This window comes from Podarcis pityusensis, assembly GCF_964106645.2.
Source record: "Podarcis pityusensis genome assembly, chromosome: 2".
Classification (NCBI taxonomy): Eukaryota; Metazoa; Chordata; class Lepidosauria; order Squamata; family Lacertidae; genus Podarcis; species Podarcis pityusensis.
In genome coordinates, this window is record NC_138029.1 from 103,043,858 (window position 1) to 103,060,679 (window position 16,822).

At 47.1% G+C, this 16,822-nt stretch overlaps 1 protein-coding gene across 8 annotated transcripts in view; it reads left to right on the top strand.

The window, feature by feature from the left end:
* The window catches only part of CADPS (calcium dependent secretion activator), a 348,154-nt gene that overhangs the window by 190,731 nt on the left and 140,601 nt on the right, over positions 1–16,822 (top strand). For all 8 annotated transcript variants that reach the window (XM_080995634.1, XM_080995627.1, XM_080995631.1 and 5 more), the window contains exons 12-13: positions 450–586; positions 16,166–16,353. In XM_080995634.1, the coding sequence (XP_080851760.1) occupies positions 450–586; positions 16,166–16,353 (325 nt within the window). The remainder of the gene's footprint in view (positions 1–449; positions 587–16,165; positions 16,354–16,822) is intronic.

The window sequence follows — 16,822 nt, forward strand, 5'->3', positions numbered from 1 at the left end:
AAGGGCTTCTGCTTAGCCAAATATAGTAAAATTAAGAAAACATAATGAACCACATTTCCTTAGAATGGCAGAATCTATTACAATTATTTAGAAATACATAAATAGGAACTGGCTGTTTGTTACCGTCCTTCTAGTTTGCTTTTTGGGATGAGTTGTTTTGGAAGTTTGTTTGCTTTCATGAGGGAAAAGTTCTCTTGTTAAATACAGAAGAAATGTGCTCAGGTGGGGTAGATGCTGATTCTAGTACCTTTGGCCTCAAGGCAATAAATAAGTGTTGCAAGTTGACAATGGAAGCTGAAGACTATTTGATAGAGGCTTGTGAGCCTGGAATTCAGCCGAATGCTAGGGAGCGAAGTAGTTCTCGTGCTTCATTTAATAGCATTTGATGCATCTTATGCAATGCAACGTTTCTCTAAATTGTTTCTTTCTCTATATGTATAAATGAACAGATGCAGATAGAGCTCAAAAGCATGGCATGGATGAATTTATCTCTTCCAATCCCTGTAACTTTGACCACGCTGCACTCTTTGAGATGCTTCAGCGCCTCACTTTGGACCACAGACTTAATGATTCCTATTCTTGTCTGGCAAGTATATTCTTTGGTCTATATAATATCAATACTGGGCTCCAAAGTCTGATTTGGGGAAAGTGTGTGCCGTGCCACTGCAATTAGTGGAAGCCGTGCCTGCTTACTCCAGGTCCGAAACTGGCCGCCAAATGTCTTATGTTTTGAAAACAACCTCTGTTGAACCTACTGTCTTTGCTAGCCATTCTGCACAGCATAGGGTTTCATGTTTCCTTTTTAATAAAATATTGACATGTAAATGCTAAGAAACAGAACTGACCCTCCTACTTTAGTATCCATCATTGCTTCACGTCATATCCTAACCAGCAAAGTCGGTGGAATTGAACCAGGAAATAAATTTGGCCATCATTAAAAGGTAAAGGGACCCCTGACCATTAGGTCCAGTCGTGACCGACTCTGGGGTTGCAGCGCTCATCTCGCTTTACTTGCCAAGGGAGCCGGCGTACAGCTTCTGGGTCATGTGGCCAGTAATGACTAAGCCTCTTCTGGCAAACCAGAGCAGTGCACGGTAACGCCGTTTACCTTCCCGCCGGAGCGGTACCTATTTATCTACTTGCACTTTGACGTGCTTTCGAACTGCTAGGTTGGCAGAAGCAGGGACGGAGCAACAGGAGCTCACCCCGTTGCGGGGATTCGAACCACCGACCTTCTGATCAGCAAGTCCTAGGCTCTGTGGCTTAACCCACAGCGCCACCCGCGTCCCAAAGTCGGTGGAATTGAACCAGGAAATAAATTTGGCCATCACTAACGTGTTTTAAATTCCTGTATAATTTTTAATGTACATTGCTGTGTTTGATCCTGCAATTGGGACTTTAGCTTTTACTTGCCTTTTGTGTCGGGTCAGACACCTTCAGAACATCACACTTTTTTTGTGTGGAATGCATATACTTTCACAGTTATATATTATCGTTTGCTTGTTCCTATGACAGCAGGATTACGGTTCTGGCACACCTCCTTGATTGTACTGAACATAATTTATGAAAGTTATTTGCAGCCTCGGAACCACAGATATGTCTTTCCACCATTTTAATCCCCCGACATAACTTTGCTCTGCTGACAAATTCAAATTGTGACTAGACTCACCTGCTAGTCTGTTGTTTCAGCTACTAGACATAGTAGTTAAAACCCTACACAGCTTTGGCCCAGTGTACCTGAAGGAGCATCTCCACCCCCATTGTTCTGCCCGGACACTGAGATCCAGCTCCAAGGGCCTTCCGGTGGTTCCCTCACTCCAAGAAGTGAAGTTACAGGGAACCAGGCAGAGGACCTTCTCTGTAGTTGTGCCTGCCCTGTGGAATGCCCTCCTACCAGATGTCAAAGAGATAAATATATAATCTTCTGTAGACATCTGAAGGCAGCCCTTTTAATGTGTGATGGTCTGTTGTGTTGCTGCTGTTTTTCCAGTCAGATGTGCAGGGTATAAGAAATAAATACATTATTATAGGATCCTGGGAGATTTGGAGTAACAGTTCAATAAAATTTGCATTGGTTTGGATGTTTTTTTTCTCATAATGGGGGCCTGAATGATTACCCTATTGGAGTCATGAAAGGTTTTCCCTCCAGATCAGACTGAATTTGTTTTCACCTTTCATTGCTGCATGATATGTTCTGCAAACATTCTTGTGCTGTGCACATGATTATCTGGCCATGTTTATGGTATGCTTGGATCTGCATTGGACAGTTGAAGGGTGGGGAGAATGAACAGAGCTGTCCTCAGGCTTGGGAAGAACATAAAGGCAGACTTGCAGCTCTGTCCACAAAGGTTGCTAGTAAAGTTGTCTGCACAAACCTACATTAATGAACTACGGTACATCAGTGGCCAATAAGGAAAGAAACAGCTGTCTTTAAAAAGTTTTCTTCATTGATCACCTCAAGGTGATGTCTACTCACTATGAGTGACCAGGTTAACATCTTATTTATCAAATCTCAGCGAAGGCCTTTGCTTCTTTCTGACTACAGTTCCATTATTCTAAATAGCTGTTTGACTCTGTGAACAATGTTTAAAGTGGGTGGGCATTGCTTACTTGAATTAATTTTCTGTGTTGTTGTTGTTTTAAATCAAAACCCTTGTTTTGAACTTGGCACTGGTGGTTGTGCTGGTATATTGAGGCTACAATTCTACTTACCAGCAAACAAAAAGTAAGCGTAACAACCTATCTCTGTCTTGCCCACTCTCACTGCCCCACTGTACATTGTTACTATTATGTAATCACCATGAGGTCCCATATTACCAAGATAAAAAACCAGATACCAACCAAGAGAATAGAATGGATCCGAAAGAGAGAGAGAGAGAGAGAGAGAGAGAGAGAGAGAGAGATTGCTGCTACAGACAAGTGAATTCCCCTTTGCTGGCTCCTAAAACAAAAACTTACCGTATTTTTCACTCTATAAGACACACTTTTCCCCTCCGAAAAAGTAAGGGGAAATGTGTGTGCGTCTTATGGAGCGAATGCAGGCGGGAGGCTCTGCTCAGCGCTCCCTTTAAAGAGCCGCGTGGAGCATGTGTGCAGCTCTTGGGGGCTTTTCCCCAAGGACGGAGAAGGGCTTTAAAGGGAGCGCGGCTCTTGGGGGAGCCTTAGCCGCATGCAGCCTCTCCAGGGCAGGGAATGAAGGCTCCCCTTGCCCGGGAAAGGCTGTGCATGACTATCCCATAAGCCAGAACAGCAAGCGGGATCGCTGCGCAGCTTCTGGGATTCAGAATATGTCCTGGCTTCTGGGATTCAGAATATTTTTTTTCTTGTTTTCCTCTTCCAAAAACTAGGTGCGTCTTATGGTCTGGTACATCTTATAGAGCGAAAATATGGTATCCTTGTGTCTAATGTACTGGGTAGCTTTTCTTTGGGAGGCAGCAGATGCTGATTCATTCACCTGTAACATACATGTCTCAGAGAAACCACTATCTATAATGCCCATCTGCATTCCTTGTCTTGGCTGCATATGAGCTTCCTTATAAAATAGAGGTTTTCTATTTTACCTTTAAAGTTAATGAGACGAACTAAAGCTGCCTAACATTCCTGTTTTAAACACAATATATGGAATAACACGGAATCTTTAACACAATATGTGAAGCCTTTGCAGCCCATTTATTTATACTTATGTGGATTTTTTAAAGGTGTGTGCATGTGTGCGAATGAGAGAGAGAGAGAGACTCTGTGTGTGTGTCAATTCCATACTAACAGTATCAAGCCAAGTTCTCCATTTGCTGGGCTTCACACAGCTTGACTCACTAAGATTTTTTTCAAGTTGCAAATAAGATGTAAATACCAACTGGTTCACAGGTGATCCTGCCATGACTGGAAGCCTGTCCTGAAGATAACATGTAAGGCTGTGCAGAAAGAAAATTGGGTTCCCTCCAAGTAAGATCTGCTCAGAACGGACCCACTGAAATTAATGAACCTATGTTAGTCATGCCTGTTAACTTCAGTGGGTCTACTCTGGGTAGGGCTAGCATTGGATGCCACTTATTGCTAATTTCCCTGCTCAGGAGAGAGCACATCTGCTTGCATGTAAGTGAAACTGTGTGAATCAGCCCATAGTTCAACACTGCCATAGATGAGTCAATGCAGAGGCGTCCCGAGGGAACTCGAGCAAACGTACCAGAGGGCCATGTCTCTCTGAGTTTAGAATGAGTACAGTACCCCTCCCTCTCTGTTGCAAAATTTGCCTCTACAGTTGTTCTTATGGCAATTCTTGTTCGCTCTATGACAGTTTCATAGACAGAAAGATGCCCTAGAAACAGCATCCTTGCTCTTTCTTGAGCCACCGCTGTACAGCTTCACTTGATTCCCCAGAGAGGCAGAGATTTGTATGAAAACAAAGAAATTGACTCATCGCAGATAAGACAGAGGCGACACTTCTTGGCAGGGAGAAGCATTTGGGGGAAGAAGCAGAGGTGTTGTTGGCACCATTTACTGAAGCTGCCTGCCACGGTCTTCATAGCCATAGGCTCCCTCTCTGCAAATGGTCTTTTAGAAGATGCCTCTACTGTCCATCACTGGTACTCACTGCCGTATTTTAACATTGCAATTGGTGCCTTTCTGCTCTGTGGATTTGACATGTGGTGACTTAATGTGCTTTGTTCTACTACTCTTGAAACGGACCCAAAAGCTGCAGAGATAAGCATACTTTCTCCTTTATATCTGAAATGAAAATTTGCATTCAAACGTTCTAAGAGTTTGAAACACACACACACCCCAAAAATGGTGGAATTGGGAGATTGCAGAGTTTCTGAAAATGTCAAACTGGATGATTCCAAAACATTCTGTATTTTTGAAAATCAATAACATCTGCAATCTAAATATTCAATGGGAAATGCCGGAAGGCCTAGTCTCAGGGTGTTATATGAATACTCTTATAGTAGTGCCTGGGAATTTTTTGTCAGTTGTTTAATTCAGAATTTTTAGTATTATTAATTTTCACTTTCCCATTTTAAATATTATTCTAAGTAAAAACTATTTATTTTAGGCCATTTTGTAAATTAAAATGAAAATGCAAAAGGAAACCATTAATGCCATTTACTGATAAATGAACTAATATCAATCCCTTCTCCTTCTGACATACCTCCTCTTTCAGCCTCCTGGCTCTCACTCAAGACCCAAACAAACTGAGAGCTCCTCCTCTCAGAAAAATAAATAAATTTCACAGCAAAGAAGGTTCCTGGAACGTTCTGACACCATTCAAGTCTCTTCCTCTAGGCTTGTTTTTGATTCCTGAACTGGGAATAGCAGTGGTGTTAACATTTGTGGAGTTTGCACCTGTGCCTTATAAGGTTCTTCACTTTAGACTCAAGCTTCCCAATGCATTGCAGAATGTTATCTGGTAGGATGGCAAGTATTTTCTTCAGATGGTTACATAATCGTGGTCCCAACAAATAGCCCATCTACCGTTTTCCTGTTATCTTCTGCCAGCTCTTTGATGCATTTTTTCCCTGTGGTTCAGTGTTCATTCACTGTCAGGGAACTGACATCGGAGCTAGAGGCGGAGGGAAGGCTCTCAAATGATGCTGGAGAACGGCCCAGCAGGGAGAGAGGCAGCTCAGCAGATGGGGAAGCAAATCAGCGCAACACCCGGGATAAAGGGGGGCAGATGGGGGAATCGGCGAGATGGCTCCAGGACTCTTCACCGGACACCAGCGGGGAGAGCACAGGTCCTCCGCTACCCACGCCCTCCCTGCGCAGAAGACTTCCGCGCAGGGAGAGTAGGAGGAGACTTGGCGTCAAACAACTTTTATGTTGGAAAAGGCTTAAGAAACGCCCACTGACGGATTCTGCTAGCGACTGAGGCAGCCACGAAGTGAAGGGCTGTCCAGACAGAAAGGTTTAACCAGGCAACATAGCCAGGAGAGGCGGCAACTTACGCACGAGCAACCCATACTCATTACAGCAATCCGTCAGTCCCTGACGTCGCTCGTGCACAGCGACAGGCAGGCAGCATCATGAGCAAAACCGGAGAAGCTGGCGCCACGGAGGGAGCAGCTGGAGTGCAAAATCTGGTGGAGAGGAACCGAGATTTGGAACAGCATGTGGCTCTTATGACGGCGCGGCTGGACGAAAGGCGGGCTCAGGATGCTCAGGTCAGACCCACCCCCGTAGCAAGGAAGGTACCGGGACTGGTACACAAATTTGGAGGGAAACCCCAGGACTACAGTGCGTTCCGAACGGAAATAGAGTACGCATTGGAACTGCAACAGAATGATTTTGCAGACGATGGGGAGAGGGTTGCCTATATTGTCGGACATCTGCAGGATGGGGCCAGAGAATGGATCAGGCCCCTAATGGCAACGCAGAATGCCGCCTTGAAAGACCTGAGGAAATTCTTCCAGGGGATGGATGCGATGTATTCCAGTGATGTACAGCAAAGTGTGACTCGGCGGGAACTGATGGCCTGCAAACAGGGGGACCAGTCAGTTAGAGACTACTGGTCACGCTTTGCCATGTTAGTCCACCGGCTCGGGTGGGAATTGGACTCTGAACCCATTCAAATGCTGTTCGAGGAGGGGTTGTCCCCAACGGTGAAGGACGAGCTTTCCCGCGCACCCCGCCCACAGTCGATGGATCAGCTGACCAAGGCTGTGCTTGCCATTGGTGTAAGGCAGGAAGCACGGGCCCAGGAGAAGCGGGAAGGGAGAGAGCAACGTTACCATGACTACCGCATTCCTGGAATACCAAGGCAGCCTTCCCCACCGGCGGAGCCAATGGAAATAGATGGGGCGCGCGCGGGGGAGGTTTCCAACTTCAGTGAAGGTCACAAGAGGGAGGGAAAGGATGGGAAAACCACCAAGAAGTGTTTTCTCTGCCAGCGGCCAGGACATTTTGCCAGGGTCTGCCCGCAAAGAAAGGCCTGGCAAGGGATGGTGGGAGCTGCAGGGGGTGAGGAGGAGATGGTAAAGGGGCAGGAGCAGGGAAACGCCAACGCTTGGCTGCCACTCAGCGGGCACAGCAGCCAGGCCAGCAACAATAGAAGTGCCCCAACCAGACTCCCCCAGGGCGGCTATAGCCATAGAAGTGGTGCTAGAACTCCCGAATGAGCACCCAGTCAAGGTGAAAGGGCTGTTGGATTCAGGCAGTTCCTGCAATTTCTTCAGCAAGGACTTTGCACTAGAGCACCAGCTCCACCTGCTGCCCCTGGATTTCCCCTTGCAAGTAACCACCATTGATGGCAGGGAGCTTCTGGGAAGGGAAGTGACGCACCAGACCCCACCAATGAGAATGAGGGTTTCCAGGCACACGGAGACCATCGCCTTTCACGTAGCCTCACTGGCTGGGCCCCCAATAATATTAGGGATGAGCTGGCTAGCACAACATGATCCAGTGGTGGCATGGCATCAGAGAACGGTCACCTTTGGGTCCGCTTACTGCTTGGAACACTGTCTAGGGGGGGAAACCCCAAGAATGACCGTGGCCAGGGTGGCTGGGATAGCTGTGGAGCCGAAAGGGGAGGTGCCACCACAATATGCTGACCTGCAGGAGGTCTTCAGCGAGAAGGAGGCAGATAGACTACCCCCCCATAGGCCCTTTGACTGCCAAATCAACTTGCTCCCTGGGGCGCAGCTACCGGTGGGTAAACTGTATGCCGTGTCGGACAGGGAGATGAAGGAGTTGCGGGAGTTTATTGACAAGAACCTGAAAAGAGGCTTCATAAGAGAATCAAAAGCGGTAGGGGGCAGTCCGGTGTTCTTTGTGGACAAAAAGGACACTAATCAACCCAGGCTCGTTGTGGACTATAGGGCCGTCAATTTGGTATCGGAACCAGTGACCTTCCGAATGCCCAGGATTGACGACATTTTAACACGGGTGAGGAAGGGGAAAATTTTTACCAAGCTTGATCTCAGGGGAGCATACAACTTGATTAGGATGAGGGAGGGGGACGAATGGAAGACCACAATGTTCACACCCCTGGGGGCCTTTGAGTACCTAGTTATGCCTTTTGGATTACAGTCGGGCTCCGCCTGTTTTCAAGCTTTCTTGCACCACGTGTTGGGGTCCCTGCTGTACAAGAACTGCGTAGCCTTCTTGGATGACGTCTTAATCTATTCGGTCAATGAGGAGCAACATGTCAGAGACGTCAGGGAAGTGCTAAAACGACTGCAGAAGCACCAGTTGTGGGTCAAGCTGGAAAAATGTCAGTTTCACACCAGAGAAGTCGAGTTTCTGGGGTACAAGTTGTCAGACAAAGGCTTAGCGATGGACCCAAGCAAGGTGCAGGCAGTGCTGGAGTGGAAGACGCCCAAAACCCGGAAGGACGTGCAGAGGTTCCTAGGGTTCAGCAACTTCTACAGGAAGTTCATCAAGAACTTCACCCACTTGACAGCACCCATCACAGATTGTCTCAGTAGCAAAAGGAAGTTCGTCTGGACAGAGGAGGCCCAGCAATCCTTTGAAAAACTGAAGAAGGTGTTCGCATCGGAAGAGCAGCTCCTGCACGTGGATCTGGAGAAACCCATGAGGCTAGAGACCGACGCGTCCGACAGAGCCATTGGGGCGGTTCTTTTGCAGCCAGGGAGGGGCAAGCAGGAATGGAAACCGTGTGCCTTTTTCTCGAGAAAGCTGAACAAGTCGGAGCAAAACTATACTGTGTATGACCGCGAACTGCTTGCAATCTATGCGGCGTTTCGTCGATGGCGACATCTACTAATAGGGCCGCAGCACAAGATCCAGGTTTGTACAGAGCACAAGCACTTGGAATACTGGAGGACCGCACGAGTGCTCAACCAGAGACAGATTCGATGGGCACAGGAGTTCTCCAAGTTTTCCTTCGAAATCCGATACGTGCCAGGAGAGGAAAACGTGAGAGCAGATGCTCTCTCCCGGAAGCCGGAGTACATGGAAGGAGAGGGGCCGCCGGAGATACGACACGTGATCCCCGAGGACCGATGGGTGTGTGGGGGAACCTTGGTGGGGAAACAAGAACTGGCCGGACTTACTAGAAACGACGTGTTCGCACAAACTAAAATCCGGGAACTACGAGACGTAAGAGAAACCCAAGGAGGGTTTGAGGAGAAGGAAGGGGTGCTGTACTATAAGGGGGCGCTGTATATACCGGGGGAGACCCTACGGGGGAAGGTACTCAAACAACTCCACGACAACCCCACAGCTGGACACTTTGGACAGCACAAAACCATGATGCTTGTCACCAGGCAGTTCTGGTGGCCCAGGGTGAGGGAGGATGTACGGGAATATGTACGGGGGTGCGACCGCTGCCAAAGGGCAAAGGGGGAGCGGGTTGCCCCCGCAGGATTACTGGAACCCTTACCCACGCCGGGGAAACCTTGGGAGGTGGTGTCCATTGATTTTATGACCGATTTGCCCAAGTCCCGGGGGAAGACAGCGGTCATGGTAGTGGTCTATCTACTAACAAAAATGTGCCATTTTATAGCTTGCTCACATGCGGTCACGGCAGAGGAAACGGCCAGGTTGTTTGTAGATCACATCTTCAGGTTGCATGGGGCTCCTTCGAGGGTTATCTCTGACCGCGGGAAACAATTTACTTCCCGTTTCTGGAGGAAGCTCATGAGCTTGCTGCAGGTCGAAGTGGGCTTCTCAACGGTGAGACACCTGGAAACCAACGGGCAAGCAGAAAGAGCGAACAGTATACTCCAGCAATACCTACGCTGCTACGTCAGCGGGAGGCAGAACGATTGGGTAGAGAAACTAGCGCTGGCTGAATTTGCGTACAATAACGCTGAACATGTGTCCACGGGAATGAGCCCGTTCATGGCCAATTATGGGTGTCACCCCAGGGCCTTCCCGGGGAGTGGGGAGGAAGGTTGGAGCGTATTGGCGGCAGAGCAGTTTGTGGAAGAAATGGAAGCCCTGCACCAGCAACTTAAGATGAACTTGGAGCGGGCCAAGGAAATTTACAAGAGGCAGGCAGACAAGCGGCGTAGGGAAGGGGAGACCATACGGGTGGGAGATCAGGTGTGGTTGTCAACCCAAGGGTTACCTTTTAAGGGGGGGTGCAAGAAGTTGCAGCCCAGGCGGCTGGGACCGTTTGAGGTAACACAGCAGGTGAACCCCGTGGCATTCAAGCTCAAATTGCCTGACAGCATGAAGATACACCCGGTGTTCCATAGGTCCCTACTCTCACCGTACAGGGAAGGACGGGGATTCCCGGGGCGAGAGGGAGAAGTCACCACACACCCGCAGGTAGAAGAGAGGGAGCACCACAACTTGGCCACGGAAATACTTGATTCAAGGTGGCGAGGACGCCAGGTGGAGTACTTGATGGCTTGGGAGGGAGAACCCGGGTCGGAAAACACGTGGGTTCCCGCGGAGGCAATCACTGACGGGTATCTGGTGGAGGAATTCCACCGCCTGTTCCCGGACAAACCCAAACCATTAGCGAGATTCTGGGAGGAGCAATTTGGAACCACAGACGAGGAAGAGGATTTTGTGGGTTTTTCTGCCTTCGAAGGGGAGGGAGAAGAGGCTTCAGAGGAAGAAGAATCAGACTGGGAGGCCCACCCCGCGGGAAGGGATCAGAGCGGGTGGGAAGCGGGTTTTGAATCCTCAGAGGATGGCGACAGCTCCTTCCGGGGGTTCCCCGCATCGTCGGCCGAAGAAAGGGACGAAGTTGGGTCAACAGGTTGGGCCGGGGGTGGAGGGGGTCCTGGGGGGAGGTGGATGTCAGGGAACTGACATCGGAGCTAGAGGCGGAGGGAAGGCTCTCAAATGATGCTGGAGAAGGGCCCAGCAGGGAGAGAGGCAGCTCAGCAGATGGGGAAGCAAATCAGTGCAACACCCGGGATAAAGGGGGGCAGATGGGGGAATCGGCGAGATGGCTCCAGGACTCTTCACCGGACACCAGCGGGGAGAGCACAGGTCCTCTGCTACCCACGCCCTCCCTGCGCAGAAGACTTCCGCGCAGGGAGAGTAGGAGGAGACTTGGCGTCAAACAACTTTTATGTTGGAAAAGGTTTAAGAAACGCCCACTGACGGATTCTGCTAGCGACTGAGGCAGCCACGAAGTGAAGGGCTGTCCAGACAGAAAGGTTTAACCAGGCAACATAGCCAGGAGAGGCGGCAACTTACGCACGAGCAACCCATACTCATTACATTCACGAAGCGGTGAGCTGCTTTCATGCTGAGTCTTGTATGAAAAAAGGAGAATGCAGGAGCATCATTCCGCAATGGAGCCAAAAGTCGCCAGAAAGAAGCCAAGTTTATCAGAGGACAAGTTCTATGGACAAAAATAAGTGCCATGGCTTCTTCTTCTTTTTTAAGAATAATTTTAGAATAAATAGCAATCCCACGAAGGTGAAAATTACCATCAGGCCTTTCTAAAACAATTTCATTTTTATTTCAGGAAAGATGGGGGGGTATGCTCAACAGATGACCACCTTAACCTTCATTTATCCAAGATATTTGGTTGCAAAATGGACTTTAACATTGCTATAACAAAACGGAAATAGGTCCCTAGGATCATAAAGGCTAAGTCTCAGTTGTATTCCAAACACCTTGTTCCTTGCCGAAAAAGTGAGCGTTTAGAAGGTGCTGCGTGTTTCTTGATTTGGGTCTGGAGATGGAATAAAGGAACAAAGGACACCTGAAGTGAGAAGAACAGCCATCTGCTGAAGTTACACCGACTCTAGGAGAGTTTCCATGGCAAGCATAGTTCAGTTTCAAATGGCAAATCCCATAAGAGAGCCCATGGAAGTGTCAGTGACACGGTAAGATTCCCCCAGTAAACAAATTGCAGTAAGGAAGGAAGGAACTGTAATAATAATAATAATAATAATAATAATAATAATAATAATAATTTATTATTTGTACCCCGCCCATCTGGCTGGGTTTCCCCAGCCACTCTGGGCAGCTTCCAACAAAGATTAAAAATACATTAAAATGTCACACATTAAAAACTTCCCTGAGCTGTAAGTATGAGAAGCCAACAAAAGCTACACCAGATCCAAACTCGTTCACTGGGGGTGGGGGTGGGGGCTACTGCCGGCTGAGCCGGCCAAAGCCTGGCAGACAAAAAACAAGCCTTTAAAACAGAGTTTGATTTACACCACCCTTTTTGCTGGTGTAGCTTTTGCTGGGTTGCCAAGTCGCATGACCGAGCCGAACAGAGTCAAGATCCAGCATAAATTCCACTATCCAGTCCCTCCTCTACCACTCTTCTGGAACACCCATTTTTCAAGGTTTATTGGGCACTGGCTGAGCTAGCATATCTCCAGCTGAGCCAGGATTGGAGACAAACTGCCTGAGCTGGAGATCAACCACATCCTAACTTGCTCATCCCGGCAGATCTAGGGTTATGATTCCGCCCCCCAAAATCATGAACTGCAATTGGGACTAGAAAAACCAGAACACACAGACAAGGGTCGACCTGGGAAGGTGTTCTAGGCAGTGTTTGGCAAGCTCAGAAAAAGGAGCCTGTGGACAAAAAGTCAAGGAGGAAACTGAACTAAGGAGCAAAATAGATTCACAAATGCAAGACCATGAAATGAAAGGTAGATCTGCAAAGTGGTTCTGGTCGATCAACCTGCCTGAAACCACCCCCTGTTCCTTTTTTCCCTTTTCTTTTAGGGGCTGCTTAGAAGCTGCAGCTAAATATCAAATATGACACGTTACCCTATCCAACAATCACACAACTGTAGAGTTGGAAGGGAACCTCAGGACCATCCAGTCCCCACCCCCACCCCTGCAGTGCAGGAATGTGAAGCTGCCCTGCATGGGGATCGAATCTGCAAACCTTGGCATTATCAGCACCGCACCCTAACCCACTGAGTTATCCAAGCTGACTGACCCCATCCCTGCAACCCCCTAAATGGCCTTGTAGCCATTTAGATTTAATCTCTAACCAGCTCAGCAAGCCTCCCTTGCCAGTGCACAATCAGGAATGCACTTCAGGGCTTCTGACTGTACACTGGCAAGCGCATCTCCACCTGCCCCTCACCTGGTGGCACAGGAGCAGGTGGGTGTGGCTTGGGGAAAATGGTCTCAGACGAGACCAAATCGGAATTTGTGCCACCCATGCCTCTCTCCCTGCTTTGCATATCCTGTAGCCTAATGAAGAGTTCGGTAGAACTCGAAAGCTTGACATCGTTTTGTGACATGTTGTGCTATTAAACCTATTGCCCAACTGTAGATTTGGGTGTTCTTTCCCTTTCCCCCCCGGAAGTCTAAATCCCACTAGAAATCAGCAGCGTGCCTTTTATTTTGCTTTCCCTTCGCCCTGCCCCACGCACCCCAGACAGACACAAAGTATGGGAAATATTTTAGTCTCAGCCCCCCCCCCCCAAAAAGCAGAATCCCGGTAGCTCTCTCGAAGTGGGAACAGAGAAAAGAAGCCGCCATCAGAGGACTCTCGTGACAGGCCACCTTCTGCGTTATTCTCAATCAGCATCTTCGTTTTCACACATGCGCTTTCTGGCGACTGGAGTAATGAAAGGAACTGTATCTGCTCCCCTCCCCATGCCTTTGATTCTGCCCCTCATTATTTTCATCCCTTTTTCAATCTGTTCTGGAGTTGGCCCAACAAGGATAAGCAAATCCCTTCGACGGAGTTTCTTAATTGATATTTCTTCAACTCTCCTCAACAGTAGCTATTTTGGCATCCAGGAAAGATTTGGTGTCATCCGAGTGGTAGAAAATATATTTTAATCTTTTCACAGCAGCGTCATTTCAAAGACGTAGCATTTGGGGTGGCAGATGGGGTGGCAAACAAGTTGCCTGAAGGGGCAGGGCATTGATCTACTCCCTGCAGGAACTTTTCAATTAAAAGATGAAAGATTCTGCAGTTTTGAAGCACGATATACGCACATCTTATCAATTGTTCAGCATCCCTATCGATACTGAATATTTGTTTTTCTTTTTGAAAAATGCCTTTGTTATCATACTTAACAGAATTTCAAATTAGGTGAGAGACAGTCTACCTGAGAAGCCATCATCGCTGTCGCCATAACGCACGTTCTCCCGCCGTAAAACGATGGTATCGTGCTCTAGCATGCTGGGATAGATTTACAAAGTTGCTTCCCTATTAATTCATGCCTCTGCAACCTTGAAACTTCACTATTATAACACTTCTCATCATGAGCAGTGGCCCTGTAGACTGTTCTGAGAAAGCAACTTGAGGCAAACATGATGGTCTGCCGGGAATATGATTTTGCTTTACTTTCATTGCACCTGAATATAGACTGGCTTCTAATCAAATTCCATTCACAATCCCAAAATCTTAGTATTGACCTATAAAACTCTTATACAGCTTGAGCCTTAGAAACCACCTTGGTTGTGAGTCCTAAAAGACCTCCTCCCTTTCCTGCAGACCGTTTTTCCACCTGGCCTGGGAAGGCAAAGTCCTGACTGACTCCAGCTACAAAAATTGAAGCTGCTGAACAGATTCTTGGGCTGGCGTGTTTTGCTGAAAGGGGTGTTAATGTTGGTTTTTTCTATCTTTATTTCAGATCTTCTTATGATTTATGTGGAAGTTGTACTGTTTGGTTGTGTATTTTTTTTTAAAAAAAATCTTGTTTATGACTACCTTTGTGATGTTGTAGTTATGTATTTGTTCATATTGTAAGCCACCTTGAGCATGGTTTGAACTGTGTAAGGCGCCATACAAATAAAATTATGTATGTAATTTGTAAGCTTATATGTTGTAAGCATATATTTGCATAGAAGAAGAAGAGTTTAGACTTGATATCCCACCTTTCACTCCCCTTAAGGAGTCTCAAAGCGGCTAACAATCTTCTTTCCCTTCCTCCCCCACAACAAACACTCTGTGAGGTGAGTGAGGCTGAGAGACTTCAGAGAAGGGTGACTAGCCCAAGGTCACCCAGCAGCTGCATGTGGAGGAGCAGAGACACGAACCCAGTTCACCAGATTACGAGTCCACTGCTCTTAACCACTACACCACGCTGGCATAGGTAGCCCATAGCATCTGATAGACTTTTCTTCCTCTCTTTTACTAGAGGAGCCTTAACGCTTTGCAAACATTTCATTTTTGGCACAGAGGTGACAATTGGGATCACAACTGCTATCCCTAGCCTTAATCATCATGTGCTCCAAATGCCATCCATACAAAGTCTAGACATGTATCTTGTGACATGCACAGGTTCTGTGCACATGAGCCATGTGTTCCATTCTTACAGGGGTACAAATCACACGACCAGAGCCCATGCACATAGGCATGTATGCCTACAGGCCCTTGTTGGAACAGGTCCTCGGGCACTCTGATACCACTTTAAGCAGTTGTGGCTTCCCCCAAAGAATTCTGGGGGCTATAGTTAAGGGTGCTGAGAGTTGTTAGGAGACCCCCTGATTCCCCATCCAGAATTACAGTTCCCAGCGTGATTTAACAATCAATCCCTCTTCGCAAGGAACTATGGGAATTGTAACTGGGAGGGGAATAAGGCGTCACCAAAGAACTCTCAGCACCATTAACAAGCTAGAGCTCCCAGGATTCTTTGAAGGAAGCTGTGCCTGTTGAAATGGGTATCATAACACACTAATTAATGAAAGTCATGATGGCTGCCTTACCTCTGTTTTCAGAATACCAGTTGCAGGACTAGATAAGTCTTTACATTATGCTAGGACTTCTAGTATCATTCTGGAACTGTGCTGTTAATTGTTCCTGTTGTTTTTTCTCCTGCTGGTTGCGTTATATTAATGCCTGTCAGAATGGGGATTGTCCCTCTGAATGGGTGACTTGTGGGTGATTCATTCAATTTGCAGGTGCCTGACTCATAGCTTCAATCAGCCACAAACTTGTTTGTATGCTAGTAATAGAAGGTGATTATCAGCTGGGGTGTGTTCATGTGTTTAGCAAGCCAATAAGTAATAAACAAAGTGATCAGTATTAAAAGCTGTGCAAATTCTTATTCTTTCTGAAATTTGGTGAATCTGATGTACACTCTGTCATTGTGATATTAAGTTTCTGCAGCCAATTTCTGAAGGTTATTGGATTTGTATTTACTTACTTACAATAATGCAAGCTTCGTGTGTTTGCAAATGCTTTTCATTTCCATTGCTAATACTTTCTTTATAGAGGTTTCCATTTGTTGTTGTCACTGTTGCTGAGCATCACATTTCCAGATCTAATGCCTTCGTTTGAAATAAATTCTCTCTTATTTCCAAACAGGGCTGGTTCAGTCCCGGCCAGGTATTTGTGCTAGATGAGTACTGCGCACGTAACGGAGTCAGAGGCTGTCACAGGCATCTCTGCTACCTCAGCGACTTGCTTGAGAGAGCAGAAAATGGAGCGATGATTGACCCTACCTTGCTTCACTACAGCTTTGCCTTTTGCGCATCGCATGTCCATGGCAACAGGTAAGTGGAGGACATGCTTGTCTCCATCAGGGAGGGGCAAGTCTCCAGTACAGATTTATTTGGCTACTATTGCATAACGGCTCCTTCCATGTGACTGTGTTCTTATTGTATGATGCACAACATATTGGGCAGGAGAATTGACTTGCTTGTTGTTAGCAAAAGGAAGGCAGCAAAGAATCAAGTGTAGACAGACCCAAACAGTTGACTGTTGCTTTTGGTTCACTTAAGAAAATAGCTTGACGCAGTTTGGGGGAGGGGGGAAGTAGGGTAGTGTGATGCTGCAGAATGTATCTGTCATTGGGTACGATGAATTTGCCCTGTTTCATTTTCATCTGAATGAGAATAGACAGCTAAATACTAACAAACAAAAGTTCTGTATTCTGCTATAAAGTACTTATTAAGACTCAACTTGTGTAACTGAGATGCAAAACCGATGTGTTAAGAATATTTTGAAATGTAGATTCAGATT